The sequence below is a fragment of the Cibotium barometz genome, chromosome 38 (genome assembly GCF_041138505.1).
Source record: "Cibotium barometz isolate CiBa-2024 chromosome 38, ASM4113850v1, whole genome shotgun sequence".
In the NCBI taxonomy this organism is placed as follows: Eukaryota; Viridiplantae; Streptophyta; class Polypodiopsida; order Cyatheales; family Cibotiaceae; genus Cibotium; species Cibotium barometz.
Genome location: NC_141083.1, coordinates 42,199,935 through 42,217,287, shown reverse-complemented (window position 1 = coordinate 42,217,287; position 17,353 = coordinate 42,199,935). Strand labels below are relative to the sequence as shown.

Genomic DNA, 17,353 nt, shown 5'->3' with positions numbered 1-17,353 from the left:
ACAAATGAATGGTCCAAGTCCATGCCAAGAAAGTATCCCAAATGAAAACCATAACTTTGTGCCCATATAGTATAGATGAGTTTTTTTTTGGGACTAATAATTATATATATATATATATAATTACAAATTCCTTTTACATCAAGATCCTCTAAGCTATCTAACAAGTCCTTCCCCCCTCCCCCTCCTCCCCCCCCAATCCCTACTCACTCTTTGCCACCACCATTTAACAATCTACATAATAAGCTCCATCTATCATCCTCCATCACAAAGAAGGATTTCCCCCGAGACACATGGTAGCTGAATACATGCCTCCATCGCAGCTTCAGTGGTACACCATCTGGGTGTTTGCTTTTCCAACACATCCCCTTTTCTAGACCAGATCTTAACAGTGGGTCTTGTCCCCAGGATTCTTGATAAAGGCCACAAATGTATGATCAACCTGCTTCTCTTTCAGATACCACCTTTTGGTCTTGGGACCAAACTTCACTTGCTTAGGTTTCCCATCCACACAGACCTACATCATTTCAACTAAACATTAGGTATCCCTAGTATGCAGGAGGGGCCCCAAGCAAATACAATAATCAGTTGATGCCATTCTGCATTCTTTGTAACAACAAACCCAATCCATCAATATCTAGATTGTTCACACATACCACAGACTTGCACATGTATAAACACTTATGCATCATTCCTCTCACATCCAATCCAACATCTAACACATTCTAAAACACAATACAGTTCCTAGAAATCCAGATTTCCTATAGACAGCAAGCTCTGATGATACTGAATAGAACATCTGGAGCCTCCCCATTAGGAGCCCATTTGCCTAGGATCTAGTCCCCCCACTAAGTCTGAATCTCTAACCCAAGCTCAACCCACTTAATTAGTTTTCCCCATGCTCCTCTGATGTCTGGGTAGCTCTAAAAAGCATGTTTACCATCTTCTAAAGCAGATCTACATTTGGGGCAACACCCACTGGTGAATGTTTTTTGAACTAGCTTAACTCCAATAGGTAGAGCCCACATGCATACTCTCCACTAAAACACCTGGAATTTCACAGGGATATGACATTCCTAAAGTTCTTTCCATCTCTTTTTCCAGCATCCAAGACTCTAACTCACCTTCCAAATTTGGTTGCAGTATTCCACATTCATCTCCCCTTTTCTTAATCTTGCATGCAGTACCCTAGTTGTGCCTTTCATCAATTTGACCCCATTAACCCAAGCCTAGTCTTTGATCCAACAAGATGGCTAGGCTAAAGCTACTAATAGTATTATCTTAGATTTATTGAGGTCTTACACAATCTCCACACCAGCAAATTGGGATCAACATCTTCATCTACTACAATTTGCTTACAACAATACACCACACTCACCTACAAGAAAAGCTCCTTTTGAAGTAGTGCATGGTAAGAAATTACCGACACCTGCTTCTCAAAAGCAATAGAGAAACATCCCACCTGAACATGCATCAGCACCTGTCCCATTAAGTCCCTTTCCCTTGTAGACAAATCAAATTCCTGTTGCACCTGATCTAGCTCTTTCCACCCCACAACTGACCCATCCCAATAATCAGCTAGCCTTTTTAGCCCTCTATTATTCCGTTTTCTTGTAGAATAGGTGTCTAGAAGGCCCAGTGGTGGGTTGAAATTTATGAGACCACCATAAACCCAAGTTGAGCATTGAGTTCCCTGAGGCTCTGCATCCACCATCCCCATACATCAGACTCAGAGCATCCTTCTAATTGTTACACAACCACTTGCAAAAGGGGGAACCAATCACTTACAAAAGGGGGAACCAATCACTTTCAAAGGGGCATAAGAAAACACCATACTTCTTCTTGACATAAGCGCTTAGGAAGCAACAGAGCCACCCTTGCTGAAGTTTGAGTTAGTAAATGCACAATACCAATCCGCTCTTCACCCTTTGGCATAGACAATTTATCCCAGGCTAGCCAGGCCAGGCTGGAGCATTACTAACACCTTTACCATTTCTCCACAAAAAATTCTTATAGGACCCAGGCTAGCCAGGCCGCCAGGCTGGAGCATTACTAACACCTTTACCATTTCTCCACAAAAAATTCTTATAGGATCCAAAATTCTCTTCCAGTGGCCTTTACCAAATTCTAACATAGGGCATAAAAACATTATATATGCATTCAACACGGTGTTGCAAACAACAATTCTGTCATGAAAAGGAATTCTAACCCCTTTCGACTTCTTTAACTTTCCTATGAATCTGTCTACGACCCAATCCACCAATTGTTTATTTGTGACATCCACCCCAGAAGAACTCCCAGATGTCTTGACAATCTGCGCTCTTTTAACAACCTCACATCCCCACCTTTCCAAGTCAAAATCATTGTCGTCTCAGGAAGACTTATAATTGTGGACTTTTGGATATTGCACCTTGATCCTTAGGGATCTGCAAACTCTTGAAGGGTGATAATAAAAATTTGAGTATAGATCAAGTTTAATTTTTATAGCTCCATTGAGCTTCAAATAGCACACAAATGAGTGGTCCAAGTCCATGGCAAGAAAGTATCCCAAATGAAAACCATAACTTTGTGCCCATCTAGAAAGTTCATCTCTTTCACATCTACTTTCATAAATTTACAAACGACCTTGGAAATAATGAACTATACAACCATGAGTTATGCTTCTCTCCATCACTATATTCCAACATGCTCCTTTTTGCTTCAAGCAAAAGAACTTTTTGCATACGTAATTAGCTTGATAAGGTTATTAACTTTCTATCTTTAGTTTTGAGCATCACGTCTCTCTCTCTTTGTAGGTCCATGGAGGTTGCACATTATGCAAAAAGGAGTAAACATGAACACCTCTTGAATTTGCCACCAACGATATCTAAGTCAAAAGCTAGAAGCAATTTTTGGGAAAGGTAAAGGTTAGCCTTAGCTTATCCTTCAACTAGTTGAAAATTCAAAACTGCTGGTTAAGAGATACTCTAAAAAGAAATTAAATAGGTTGAAAAAAAAACAATACTAGCATAAAATTTTCAAGAAGTACGGCTTTTTTCTGTGACTTTCATGCTTCTTCATGGGATTTTTTTTTGAAAATTATAGGTTTCCTAATATAATAGGTTCCCAAACACTGTTGATGGCTAGAAGGGCTTGACACAATCCCACAAAGAAGCTAGAGGCTATGCATAAGAATATGCTCATAGCTATGTGCTAACCTACCATTTAAACCATTCAAATGGATAGTGTTCTTGTTCGGCCCTCTTTGTGAACCATTCATATGGATAGTTTTCTAGTTCGGCCCTCCGTGTGAACCATTCATATGGACAATGTTCTTGTTTGGCCCTCTACTGGGGCCCCCTCTATGTTTTTGTACATGCTCGGGTGCCCCCGTGATGACCGACGGCTCTGTATGAAACTTGCAGATAATTTTGAAATTTGCAAGAGAGGTTGACTGAAACACCGAGAATCCTGACTCCTAAGTTCTAATGTTGTCTGACTTCTAAACCAATAGGAAGACTCGAGCGAAAGTGTTTAACTACAACATGCACTTGTTGTAGTTACATCTTAACTATTTCCTCCAAAACTTTCTTTGAGGTGAATTGAAGCTGGGGGTGCATGTGAGAGACAAGCAATGCTTAAATTTGAAGCCTATTTTGAGCCTCAAATGATGCTCTCTAGGTAGGCCAAGGTTGCAAGTGTGAGGTGTAACCAGAATATTCAAGCTTCAAAATGAAGCTACATGTGAGGTATAAGGTCTTTGTGTGTGTGTGTGTGTGAGAGAGAGTGAGAGAGAGAGAGAGAGGGGGGGGGGTGTGTGAGAAAGAGAGAGAGAGAGAGAGAGAGAGAGAGAGAGGGGGGGAGAGGGACAATGTTACGGAATTGCTCGACTCAAGTTCTCGTTGAAAAAGGAGACACCTACGGTGCTAGCCAGAGAAAGCGACAGGCGAACAGGTGGCATGGGCTGGCGTATCAATCAATCGATCGATGAGAAGGAGCAGCTTTGTAAACGAGTACACACACGCACACACACACACACAGTAAATTTGAAGTTCCGACAAGGCGGACACTGTGGACTCATACACTCTGAAGCCTGCTGCCCGCCTCTCTCTCTCTCTCTCTCTCTCTCAGTCTCTCTCAGTCTCGTCCTGATAGCAGCTCACTGCTTCCACTGATGTATGATGTATTATGGGCCAAGGCATCCAATCACTGCTTCCACTGATGTATGATGTATTATGGGCCAAGGCATCCAAGGTTGCTTTCTCACGTGTGTGTGTGTGTTTTTTTTTGGGGGTATTTTGACCGTAAAATACAGCCACTTATTTTGACTGACCAGCCACTTATTTTGACTTACCGTCCAAAAATAAAGTAAATTGTGAAAAAAACGAGCATTATTTCTATTAAACCTATCATTTTGAAAAGTAACCTAGCTCGTAAAAAATCACGATGATATCATTGGCATCCAATGTGATGATCTGATTCATGAATTGATCTGTCTTGTTTTGAACTTTAGAGAGCTCACAACCAAGTTGCCCAATGCCAACCAAGTCAATGTTTTCACACCATCCAGACATGCCCCCCACAGCTGGCCAAGCCAAGTCAATGTTTTGACACCACCGAAACGAGCCCAAAGATTCTAAAAGTTTCACACATGAGGTTTTTGCCCACTACCCAATATAAAAGTTGCTTTCACAACTTCCATGTCCCCAATCTAGCAAGGGTTTACATGTGCATTCAAGAATTAAGCCTCTTGGGCTAAAGCCCAAAGATAGCATTGATGCCTTCCAAAGTGGAGATCCTGAGTTGAAATCTACCTTAATGGCATCTAATTTTATTTTTTTAAGAATTAAATTGGCTAAAAGTAGCAAGTAAAAAATTCATGGGCACATTGTTCCATCCATGCTCCCCCATTATGGAGTTAGAGAAATTACGCATGAGGAGCCATTATGAAATAACAAATTCAACATGAGCAAGCCCACCAAAAATCTCAAATTGAACCAAGGATGTACCATCCCCCCATCTATAGGCCCTTGTTTAACTCACATATTGTTACATCACATTTCATTAGCTACATATTTAGTAACTAGTCATTATTTGGAGTTTGCAATGAGTCATGATATTAGAATCCATGCTTGACTTTTGGCATCTCATGTTGTAGTCCCTAATCCTGAAGTTTGTTCAAAGTTGCATTGAAGGCAAAAGAGCACTTGTCCTTAAATTGCGAAAGGTAGATAAGCATCTACATCTTTCTATGCCTGACAATGAGTAGCCGCATAAAACATGATTATGATACAAAACCCATGTATAGACATAAATGAGTTTAGCACTAGCACTAATATTACAAGAAAAGTGCATAGACTTTGGGGCTCGGATAAGACAAACTATACACATTAACTATATCTCGATTCTAGCCACACTATGCACTTTGTTTTACTTGTAAAAGCCATGGGGCTTTTTTTATTACCGCGTCAGCTAGAATAGTGGTAATGAAGGTGCCATAGGAGTACCCCTACCACTAGATAAATATGCTTTCTTTCTTACTAAGATTCAAAAGGTGTCATGGACTTATAAATAAGAACAACTTTGTGAGTGAAACTAATGTTGAAATTGTGGGAGTTCCTTCCAACAGAAAAGAGCTCTGAAAGTATGTTTCTTAATTATATCCTCAACAATCAAGGTTATGTGTTTTTTGTACTTGCAACAGTTCAAAGATCTACCCTTGTTTTATGAGTTTTAAAGATCTACCCTTGTACATGCAACATTTCAAAGATCTACCCTTGTTTTATGAGTTTGCTAAAGTTGAATGATGTAGGTGGCTAGAAGGGTTTATAATAAAGAGATGTTTCATCTAACACACCTTTTAGTTGTTAATATGATAATCAACTACATGTTCACAATAACCAATCGAATTGATACGTTTTTTGCTCTCACCTTATGATGATTATGTAGGTGTCTAGAAGAGTTTATAATTTCATCTAACACCCCTTTTAGTTGTTAAATACATGTTCATAATAACCAATCAAATTGATATGTTTTATGGCCTCACCTTATGATTTGTTTATGTTTTCTAGTCTCACCCTATGATTTGTTTATGTTTTTTGGTCTCACTTTATGATTTTTTAATGAGTACTTATTTTAATATTATGTAATTTGATTATGTATCCACAAAATAAGAGATGCTATAGTGCACACACCATCATTTCTATAAGGAGGTGATATGAGTTGAAGATGCACCCATGATACCTCACTCATGAATATTACAACATCAAAAGAGTTTCAATAAGAAGTCAAAGTACTTGCAACAATAGATGGTCAGAAACACCAAAGTACATATTTTAAAGTGCATATAAGACGGGTCTCATTAGGAGAACATGCCCTTGATCTAACCCAAGCTCTGGAATAAATAGTCTCAAACCTTTACAAAGGGACGTTAAAGCTTAAGTTCCATATCAATTCTTATATCATGGAAGATAGTCTTTACATTATGACTGCAAGTACAATGTCAAAAAGATCATCCTTGGAAGGGGATGGATTACCAAACATGACTGCAATGTAGATTGGACCTTGAGGATAGCCACAATCAAGCTAGTGGAATGGATAGTGAGAGTCGCTATAAAGAGGAGCTATGAGATAGATCTCTACCAAGACCCAGAGGTTACTGGCATTACTACAAGTAGGTCCTATCATGGAAGATAGTCTTTACATTATGACTGCAAGTACAATGTCAAAAAGATCATCCTTGGAAGGGGATAGATTGCCAAACCAATGTAGGAGAAGCCCCATCCAAAACCAAGGAGGCACCACAAGAGAAGCTAAAGGCCAACAACCAATACTTCTAATCTTACTACCTCAGTTCCTCCAAAAACCCCAAGGAACCAAATAAAGTAAGTGCGGGTATTGAAGACACGAAGTCAACTAGTATGCCTTCCAAACATCCAAAGCCCAAGAATTCTACCTCATTCATGCCTAGCACTCTTCAAAAAGAAATTTTAGGTAATACAGTTATTAAGGCTTGATTAAAAGGACTAATCATGTGTTTATGGGATTAAATCTCAAGCATACTCACTGCTATTGAAGGCTACAAAGTTTCTTCTTGCTCATTCTTATCATCCAAAGCTATCCAATTTTTTCCATAAGTAATTAAAAAAACATCACTAATGCCTTGATTAGTGTTAATTATCAGAGGTATTCTAAGCATTTTATAATTGGATTTACATCTTTGGATGTTTTTAAATCTCAGTAAGACCCCCATCATTAAGCCATGGCTACCCAAATTCTAGTGGATAAATTTAGTGGTGAAGGATTCCATACATGGTAAACAAAAGTCATGTATTTACTTATGCAAAAGGAGCTTGGGGATAGTAAATGGAGATGAACTCAATGAAGGGAGTGAGGCTGAGGTTGAAGCATGGATAAATAAATATAGAAAAGCCATGGCCATCATTGGGTGAAGCCTTGGAGATAATATTATTCATCACATCAGCAAACAAAGAGCATGCCAAAGAAGCCTGGGATGAGCTAGACAAAGTATTTGGAGCTAGGGCAAAAACTTCAAAAATAAATCTAAAAATACAGTTCTATGGGCTTGATATGAAGCTCAAAGATTCATTTGTGGAGCATGTAGGTAAGCTCATGAGCATTATGATGCAACTTGCGTATCAAGGCACCCGTGGATGAGAAAGATGCAATTGCGGTGTTAACCAAAAGCATGCTTCAAGAGTTTTCTTTGGTGATAACAACTCTTACTAATCTTCCAAATCTTACTCTTGAAGGTGTTGAATCCTCCTTGTTTGAAGAAGATAAGAAACTAAAAGGTACACTACAGAGCTCAACAAACAATAGGGAGATTGCTTTCTTCAACAAATCCAATATCAAATGTAACCATTGTGGAAGGATGGGGCATCTTATTTCCCATGCAATGAGTTATCAAAATAAGCCCAAGCTTGTATATGATGCATGTGGCAAGGTAGGCCACCTTGATAAGAACTACTCGTCAAAGGAAAAGCAACTTGATGGTGGAGGCAACTCATGAGGATGCTCCACAAGAACACCTTTTCTAGATGAGATGATGTATGTGATGATATTTTATGTCATGTCTATGTCAACCTTGTGATTGGGAAACCCTTGGTCAAGATATGCCCATATGTGTGTTGATGTGATGTTGTCTATGTTCATGATGTTATGTCATGTTGATGTAATCACCTCTAGCTACCAATGATGTAGGCTACGTGATGTATGTGTGTGTGTCTCCATCAAGGGGGGGGGACAGGGGGGAGGAAATGTTATGTCTATGTATCACATTACCTTCTTGGGATGAGATCCCTTTGGGCACCAAGGGGGGTTGTTGAAATATGGTCCCCATCATGTCATGTATAGGGCACATGTATGTGAGAGTAAGGTAGAAGAAGCTTAGGATGTTATGAAATTGGAATAGATGTAAGATAAAGTTATTTGTAAAAGGTGGTCAATGGTCAAAAAGTAGACACATGGAAGGTGCAATGGTGCACAAGGCATGTGAGCATTTATGAACACATGAATAGCATAAGTGTGTATAGAACATGTGAATGAGAGCTACATGTGGATGTTTTAAGCTGCAAAATTGTGATGTGTTGATTAGCCTTGACTTGTGTCTTAATCACTTGTATTAGTGTTGATACTATGCTTTAATTATGTCTTTTTCCATCTTGTATCCACCATAGCTCTCACTTCTCTCATGGTTATGCACTCAATACCCTCTTCAAATCCACTTCTTTCAACAAAACCGCACTTTTAAAGAAACACACAAAGCCAACACCCTATAGAGCCACGTGGACAAAGTAAACATGTACCTTAAACACAAAGAGGAGAGACCAACCAAAAGCTTAACATAGAGATGAAGGCTAGGGGTGCCATTCTCTGGATTAGCAATATTGCACATGTATCTATATTTGAGACAAAACCTCCTTTGAAGTGTTCTTGGTGGTGGGTGTGCTTTTGCTTCTTCTACATCTTCATCCCCCTCCCCCCATGCTTTCAAGATGGCCTTGCTACTTTATCTTCGACGAGTGAAAGAGCTAACTATTCTTTTCCTGGAGTCTCCTTTTTTGGCACTTCTTCTTCTATATTGGGAACCTTTTCTTGTGGCACCACTTCCTCTGGTACTAATTTCTCGGCCATGTTGGTATCCTCCTTCTTCCCTGCTTCTTCTTCCTTATCCTCTACTATTTGTTCTTGTTGTTTTGGGGAAGAAACCTGGGGCTCTTCAAGGATATTTGGACTTTTTCAGTGGGTGTGCTAATGTGGTGTGGAGGGCTTCTATGGTGAACACCAATGGTTCCTATTGTTGCATTTGGTGCAGTGCTCTAATTGGAGGTGTTGCTTGTGCCTCGGTGAAGGGAATGAACTCGATTTATTCAAATCCACACCTGTCAACATATGGATCCACACCTATCACCATTGTAGAAAGCTTTGTTGGGGTAGGAGAGATATCTACTTGCACATATTCCTCGCATTCATCTGATGCTTCTTGTTCATGTCGAGCTTCATGGTCCTATGAGGACGTGGCCTCATATGATTTTTCTTTATTGAATTGGTCTCTAATCTTAATGGTTTTAAACATGTATACTGTACACATAAGGTTTTTCTATAAGTTTAAATTTTTTTATTTTTTATTTTAAAATAGTTGACTCATACAAATGCTTCGTTAACTCACGTCTCACATTGGTAGGTGTAGGTGTGTTGGCCGCCTCTCACGTGAAGTCAGAGCAACTTGGCTCATGCCGTGAAGTTATGGGATGATGTCTCACAACTAATTTTAGCTCACATTATAGATTTTTACATGAAATGGATCACGTCTCATATCTCATGTCTCACATATGTTGAGATAGGCTCATGGCTCATGGCTCACATTCAGTGATTGAGCTAAACTCATAGCTCATGTGTCACGTCTCTCAAGGCTCCTAGCTTCTGAAATAGGCACACTTAGTTATGGGTATACATATATCAAGGTTGGTAAGCATTTTTAAAAAATCTTTTATGAAATAGGCACACTTAGGTATGGATTCCGAATGGTATGTTTTTCCCCTACGCATATCAAGGTTGGTAAATAATTATTATATTTAATTTTCTCATAATTACCAAGGATAAGTAATTATTATATTTAATGCTCTCATAATTATCAAGGATAAGAAATTTTCTTAAGTAGGATTGTCAATAAGTTTTTTTTCGAGTGTGTCCTCCTAATCAACACTTGGCAATATTGGATGATCCTAATAGTTTGGAATGGACGGGAAAACAGAGCCAAGTCCCAAGATTTTCCAAGTTGGAGATGCCAAATATATGCAGCAAGTCAAAAGCTTACCTTACCTTGCTAAATCAGGTGTCCTTTGTTTGGTGCTTTGCTGTAGAGCCACAAATGCAACTTTCCATATGGGTGTACTAGCTCATCGTCATGTCCTCACTCTATTGTCATGCCAGAATGCTTCCTTTGCTAAGGGAGATGAAGGTAAAACTTCCTTTGCCTAGATGGAAGCAAAGAGGAAATCATCTTCATGATCTAGCATGAGAGAATCCAACAAAATACAAGCAAATAGGAAATCATCTTCACAATCTAGCATGCGAGAATCCAACACAATACAAGCAAGCAAGAAAGTAGGGAAGAGGGAGAGCTCACAAGTATTTTATTGAATGTGTATTGCTTAATGTCAAAATTGACTTATATACAAATGACGACCTTTCACACTAGGCCGAAAAAACTTAAAAATAGTCCATTAACACTAGTTCTAGTCCTAAGCAACTATGTACATGAAGTTTATCAATTTCCCATTTGGCAATAAGCTAGTAAGGGTGATTTATAAAGTCCACCACCATCTTACAAGAATTGGGCTTCCGTTACGTGGTAAAGCGTCTTCTTATGTTGGTAGGTCGAGTGGGTGAGACCATATTAACCTACGAAATGGTTAACAACTTTATTGGTGCTATGCATGCCCATTTGAAGAATAAGCAACAATGACTGAAGGGTTGGCTAGAGTGCAAGTTTCCAAACTCTATGGGTATGATGGGCCTATGGACCTTTGTGCATTCTTTTTTTGGTAACTCGTGTGTTGCAAAGAGGACGCTATTGTGTACGCAAAGCAATTCTTTGACCCACATGTAATGCGGAAGTTTAGTTTGGAAGGTACTAAGTGCCTTTTACCATGTTCAATTTAGAAGGTACTAAGTGCCTTTTACCATGAGACCAATTAACTTGGCCAAAGCAGTTAATGATTATGGGATCTTTTACCTCACATTCTGACGAAGCCATCTAATACAACTTGGCCAAGGATTTCAACCGAGCAGGAATTGGCACACATAGAAAGAAAACTCATGGCCAAGTTGCATTAAATGGCATTGGCCAAGTTGAATGGGCTAAAAAAGACCCTAAGCTTAAACTTGGTGGGGACATTGTTCACATAACCTGGTTTATAGTGGGGACATTGTTCACATAACCTGGTTTATAGTGTAATTATCACGTCTGAAATTTAGAAATCTAGGTTGGAATTCGTCATTGTCTTTAATATTAAGGGTTGAAATTAGCACATTTTAGTTGTAACCTAAATCCAATAAGCATTGCCTTTAATATTTGAGGGTTAAAAAGAACACTTTTTTTCGAGCAGGGCTCGTGGAGAAAGGGCAGCTCGAAGGCGGAGCCAGGTGCACATGCACATGGCCAGGAGGAGGATGATGAATATGCCCGGTTCTCCACAAGACAAACTTCCCCGATTTCGCTAATAATAATATCATGAATATGGACGTCGGCGCCCAAGAATGCAATTTTTCTTTTTAAAACATCTCATTAGAGAATCGAGGAGGGAGAGCTCATTGCGTAACGCGCTGTTCTTTTTCCCAACGCCCGCACAGGTCACCGTCTGCTGCCTGATCTGGACTCCACGCAGTCAACCCTAGAGAGTTTAATTAACTCGTCTAATTAGAGTTCCTAAGAGCTTAATCATTCCATGGTGGAGCTGCACATGGAGCTTAAGTCTGCTTCTGAGCTGTATTAGAGATCCTAAGATCTTAATCGTTCCATGGTGGAGCTGCACAGTGCACATGGAACTTAAGTCCGATTCATGAAGAAGGTTTAACAAAACAGAGGATTAAGAGTTTAAGCTAGTTAACACGCTGCATAATAAAGATCTTAATGATTGACGTACATAATAAATGGATATATTTGTGGTCAAATCTTTTGGATTTCTCGATAAGTTAAAGTGTTAAAGCTCTCTTCTCGTTGTCATGTTGGTCAGCTGGTGGCAGCTTTATCGATGTACAATTAATACGTGCTTGAGAATTAGGTAACTTTTGCTCTTACTCGCACATTTTTCTTTTGGAGTTGAAAATGTGTAAGATCAAAAACATGGGCGCCAATTAATTAATTGAACCTTGGCTTTTAAAATTCACAATAAGTACCACTGTGCCTTCTTCAGATTAATCAGATATAATTTAAGCCTTTCTGGCGCTCAGCTACACTTTGCAGCTTGTATACACACACATTCTTAAATCACGAAAATGACATCAACTCTCATTTTGTGGGCGGTGGAGAAGCTCGGAGAAATCGTTGGCAGAGATTTGAGTCTGGCTTGGGAGGTTTTCCTAAAAAAGGCCCATTATTATTACTATTATTGTTATTATTGGATTTCGGCGAACTGCAATTCTTCAAGTGGAACTTTAACAGCTCGGGCTTGACCTTGCGGGAGCAGCGTCTGCAAAAAAAAATAAAAAAAAGGTTGAGAAAAAAAGAAGGGTCAATATAATATTTGGTGAAATTCCTTAAAAATGGGGCATACATATAATGTATAATGTATGTACATATATACATATATATAATATATATAAGTCTTTTGGGTTGCATAAAAATATCGTTGGTCTATGTCTCCTTTGGTCCTTTTTTTAATCAAAGATCGGTTGGCTTGTCAGATGCCAAGGACCACACGGCACAAGACAAACACACAAAGAGAGAATAAGAGACAGAGATTCAGAGAGAGAGAATTTTGAGAGAGAAGCACAAGACAAAAACCCAGAGTGAGAGAGTGAGAGAGAGAGAGAGAGAGAGAGGAGAAGAAGAAATCAAACGGACTGGAACTGATGGAAGCTGCATGCATGATGAAACACCAACTCTTAGAGAGATAAACATACATTATGAAAGTATCCATAACTCATAAAGAGAGAAAAGCATTGTGGAGCCTAATTGATGTAATGTAATGCATTTTAAGGTATCCATTAATCTCTCTTTCAGATCATATGTGGTCCGTGGGTTTGGTTATGGCTTCAAAAACTCTCTTTCTCACACAGATGAACCTAGGGGAGAGAAAGAGGATAGAGAGAGAGAGAGAGAGAGAGAGAGAGCGCGGTGAGTCTGTGAAATTGAATTAATATTTTAGTATGATGATAAATTATGGAAGCATCCACGATCGACTAAACATATAAATGTATAATTGCAAATTTGTAATTATAAATGTATACAATGTATATATATATATGTGTGTGTGTGTGTGTGTATTTAGAGAGAGAGAGAGAGAGAGAGAGAGAGAGAGGGGCTGGAGGGTGGAGCGCACACACATATATGTGTAGAGAGAGAGAGATACTCGAGTCACGCAGTGTCTTGTCAAGAAGCAACTGATCCCAATAAAGAAGGCCAAGTGTCCTCGTGAGGACAATTAAAAGAGAAAGGGGGACGTGAAACTACTCACGGACACTCCTGCAGCACCAGCAGCTCCACAGGGGGCAAGCTCAGATCCACCGCATTTTGCAGAGTACGCTCCCTATACTCAAGCTCCAAGTTAGCCATAACCTGGCGTCTGCACGGACCCATATAAACAACAAGTAGATAAGTCACTTACCGAATAACAATGCATACACAACCCAATTAGATGCATCGCAACTGTTCACTTAGCACTATGATTATAGTCACGTTGATCTACTATTGGTCACTAACTAGTGAGATTAGGAGTTGATTAACTTGCCTTTGATAATCACCCTCCTTGTGCTCCTCTTTGGCCGGAGCTAAGAGCTCCTCCCACAGCTGAACCATGCTTTGATCATAGCCACCATTAGAGGACTTCCCCCCTGACTTAATTGTTGGATTATACTTGGCCAGCATGGAGCTCACCTCCCCTTCAGAAAACGCCCTTGAAGTGGTGGTGGAAGATGGCTTGTGAGGGTCTAATTTAGTGCTATCCTCATTTGAATGGACGTTTAACGTTGAGGATGGCTTGTTGATACCTGCATTAAGATAGTGTCTTCCAGGAACAAACAAGGGAGAGCCCTTGGTCCTAATTTCACCGCTCACTGCAGCTGATCTAGTAGTAGAACTTGGAGAGTCCATAATTACATTGCGGTATTCAGATACTAATAACTCCCTGCTGACCCTTAATGGAGAGCCCTTTACGTTCATCATCTCACCGCTCTTCTTCATTAGCTGTGAACGAAGGTCCGTGTGGTACTCCAACTCGCGGCTCGCATTGGTGCTCCTGGAGAGATGTAACCCGCATTAATGTCAATAAACCTTACAAAATGTGCCATAATGATGCTTACATAGCCAGTACTTTGAAAAACCTTAGTACAAATCATGTGGCATGCAACAAGGCAGCTAATCAATTGCAAATATTAATAAGTGATTACCTGTCTGAGATAGAAGAGCCAATGCTGATAACATCTGGTACGCTTGCAGAAGGAGCCTTTGCCGAGGTCCGATCAATTACAGGAGATGAATTAGAGGTGGTCACTGAATCCCCTGGATGATAATGACGATGACGATGACGATGCAGACGATGATTATGATTATAGTGATTATCCCCATCATAGACACCATAATCATCACTATTTTTGCAAGGCTTAGTGCTGTAATAATTCTTCGTTCTACCGATCAGCTTAGTCCAAGATTTATTACCCTCAGAACCTCCATAGCTGAAGACCTCGCAGAGATGTTCTGCAGTCGAGACCGTACTGTGCGCCTCACCTGTAGGGGCACCCTTGGACCTGAGGCGATAGAGGGACATGGGCAAAATCTGCTCCTTGATATCCAAGCCTCCGCAAGACATGAATTGCAGCAAGCTGAGCGCCCCAGAATGCTTACCTCTACTGGGCCTTGCAGAGGGCGGCTCTAGTGAGTCCACCGTTGCACCATCACCCATACAGCTACTGTATTTGATCTTTGTGGCAGTCTCAATGTTTGCTAGACTGTTAGTCCCACCTTCATTGAGGCTAATTATCTCATCTTGCTCCTCCAATTTCTGCACAGCTCGCTTCATCCAACTACGCCCTGGGGTCTTACTCCCATTGATAATATCATTCATCTTCTCATCTTTAACTGCTGGATTAATGCTCTCATTATGCTCTTCTACCATAATTACACTAGTAGAGCTGCTAGTGCTAGTGCTTGCCATGTTTTTGTAGGGTGATGGGCAGTTTGTTGAAGAAGAGGAAGGCGGTGATGCAATGTCAGCTTTGTTCAACTCTGTGGCATTTTGAGGCCTACATGTCGAGTCGCCTGAAGGATTGTCTGATGATTGATCGTTTTTAGCCAAATCATCATCAATATAACAACCCTTGGCCTGCTGCTGCTGCTCATGAAGCCTTAGCTCCTCCTCTGTTTGCGTTGCAGCATCAGTCCCACTCTCCGCCATGCTTACTTGCAAAGTAGTAGAATTAACAACTGCTTCCTCATAATTACGATAAACTAACTTGGGGTTAATGCTAATCAGCCCTTGCTCCTCCTTTGATCCACTTTGAGTACCCAAGCTTGCTGCTGATGGAGGATGCTGGCAATTCTCTGCAGCTATTTAAATTAGTCTATACGACTAGCTTCGACCACTAATATTCTTGTAAAGTATGTTTAATTTAACACATATCTCACCAGTGTTGCTCTCTATCAAGATTTCGGAGCCTTTGAGGACATACTCGCATCCATGTGCAGGAAAAATTAAGTCGTCATCACACAAGTCTTGCCATACATAGCCATTCTTGTAGCTTCTGCATTTGTCACAATTGTGCAGGGGATTAATTTAAGTTAATTCATAATGCATGTAATGCCCGAGTGTAATAGGTGATAATTAACCTCTTGTAAGACCATGCAAACGTCGATGGCAGCCTCTTTCCTCGGATCATTGCTAACCGTTTCTTCACATCTGAGGCCACAAAATTAGAGAGCACAAAACATCTTAATTTGGCTGCAACCTATAAAGGAGATTAACACTGGCATGAGATTTCTTTCTAATTACGACAAGGATTAGTGAGAAATTAAGGTTTATGTGTACCTCTCAAGTAGAGGCCGTCGTTGGGAGAGATGGAGACTTCAAGGAGATGGGGATGTTCAAGCTGTCCGGAGCGGCTGAGGTAGTAGACAACATGGACCTTGCGAGAGGCCGGCTGCAAGGGGAGGTGAGGCTCCTGCATGGGATTGGGCGAATTGTTAGCCATAGTTTTCATGATTAGTGGATTGAAGCAAGCTCCAGCTGGGGCTAAATCAGGATGGAGAAGGTTGAGAGGGTTAGCTGGCGGAGCACTAGGCATACTGCAACTCTTTTCATTACACTAAACGAAAGCATGTGGGCGATGGAATGCCAAGGCGAGTTGGAAACAAAGAGAAAGAGAGAGAGTGAGTGTGTGGGTGAGAGAGAGAGAGAGCAAAGTAAGTGTGTGTGAGAGAGAGAGAGAGAGAGAGAGCAAAGTAAGTGTGTGTGTGAGAGAGAGAGCGCGAGCAAAGTAAGTGTGTGTGTGTGAGAGAGAGAGAGAGTGTGAGAGTGAGAACAACTGTGTGTGTGTTGTGTGTGTGTGTGAGAGAGAGAGAGATCATGAGGAATATATCTTGGGGGTGGGCATGTGACGTGTATGTGTGTGAGGAAGAGAAAAAGGTGCGTGTGTGAGAGAGAGGGAGAGGAGAGGTGCGTGTGTGGCTAGTTGGAGGCAGGTGAAAAGCTGTATCAGGCGCATCATCATCATGGGGTTGCATGATGCGTAGTAGGGTACCTCCCTAACAAGACGAACCTCGACTTCAAATCCCAGTCCGACCACCCCCACATCTGGCGGGCCTTTTGGCGGCGCTCGTGGGGACCGCTAAATATGAGCTCCTCCTTCGCGCATATATATATATATATAGATATGTCCCAATGTCCCATGTTGCAGCTGCTCGTCCGGCCAAAAAGTCACCCTGCAGCCTATGAGGACGTCAGGCCGTGTCATAATTCAAAATCGGACTCGAAATCGAAATCTTCGTTGCGAATCTAAGGCTAGGACCATAATTGAGCGTTCACACTTGGCGTGCCTATGGGTGGGCTATGAGAGCCTCGTTCTGCTGAAATTTGAAGTCTTCAGAAGGGCATCAAAGCCCTTCAAATTTTCTAAAGAAGGCCTCTTAAAAAATTGG

At 40.7% G+C, this 17,353-nt stretch overlaps 1 protein-coding gene across 2 annotated transcripts; it reads right to left on the bottom strand.

Moving 5' to 3' along the window:
- Window positions 1–12,411: 12,411 nt before the first annotated feature.
- On the bottom strand, window positions 12,412–16,939 carry LOC147616735 (uncharacterized). 2 transcript variants are annotated; one of them, XM_086777799.1, is made up of 7 exons: window positions 16,245–16,939; window positions 16,046–16,115; window positions 15,845–15,960; window positions 14,611–15,760; window positions 13,953–14,459; window positions 13,680–13,787; window positions 12,412–12,692 (listed from the first exon to the last, which is right to left on the bottom strand). In XM_086777799.1, the coding sequence occupies exons 1-7, from the start codon at window positions 16,498–16,500 to the stop codon at window positions 12,512–12,514; spliced, it is 2,388 nt and encodes a 795-aa protein (XP_086633925.1). In that variant the 5' UTR covers window positions 16,501–16,939; the 3' UTR covers window positions 12,412–12,511. The 2 variants fall into 2 exon arrangements, with proteins under 2 accessions (XP_086633925.1, XP_086633924.1); XM_086777798.1 differs by having other exon boundaries at window positions 14,611–15,766; window positions 16,245–16,932.
- Between the last annotated feature and the right edge of the window lie 414 nt (window positions 16,940–17,353).

Coding starts and splice junctions, on each gene's coding strand:
- LOC147616735 (XM_086777798.1), bottom strand. CDS start 16,500: ATGCCTAGTGCTCCGCCAGCTAACCCTCTCAACCTTCTCCATCCTGAT. Junction 14,460..14,610: donor GGCTCTTCTATCTCAGACAG/GTAATCACTTAT, acceptor ACATCTCTCCAG/GAGCACCAATGCGAGCCGCG. Junction 12,693..13,679: donor CTGGTGCTGCAGGAGTGTCC/GTGAGTAGTTTC, acceptor TTTTTTTTGCAG/ACGCTGCTCCCGCAAGGTCA.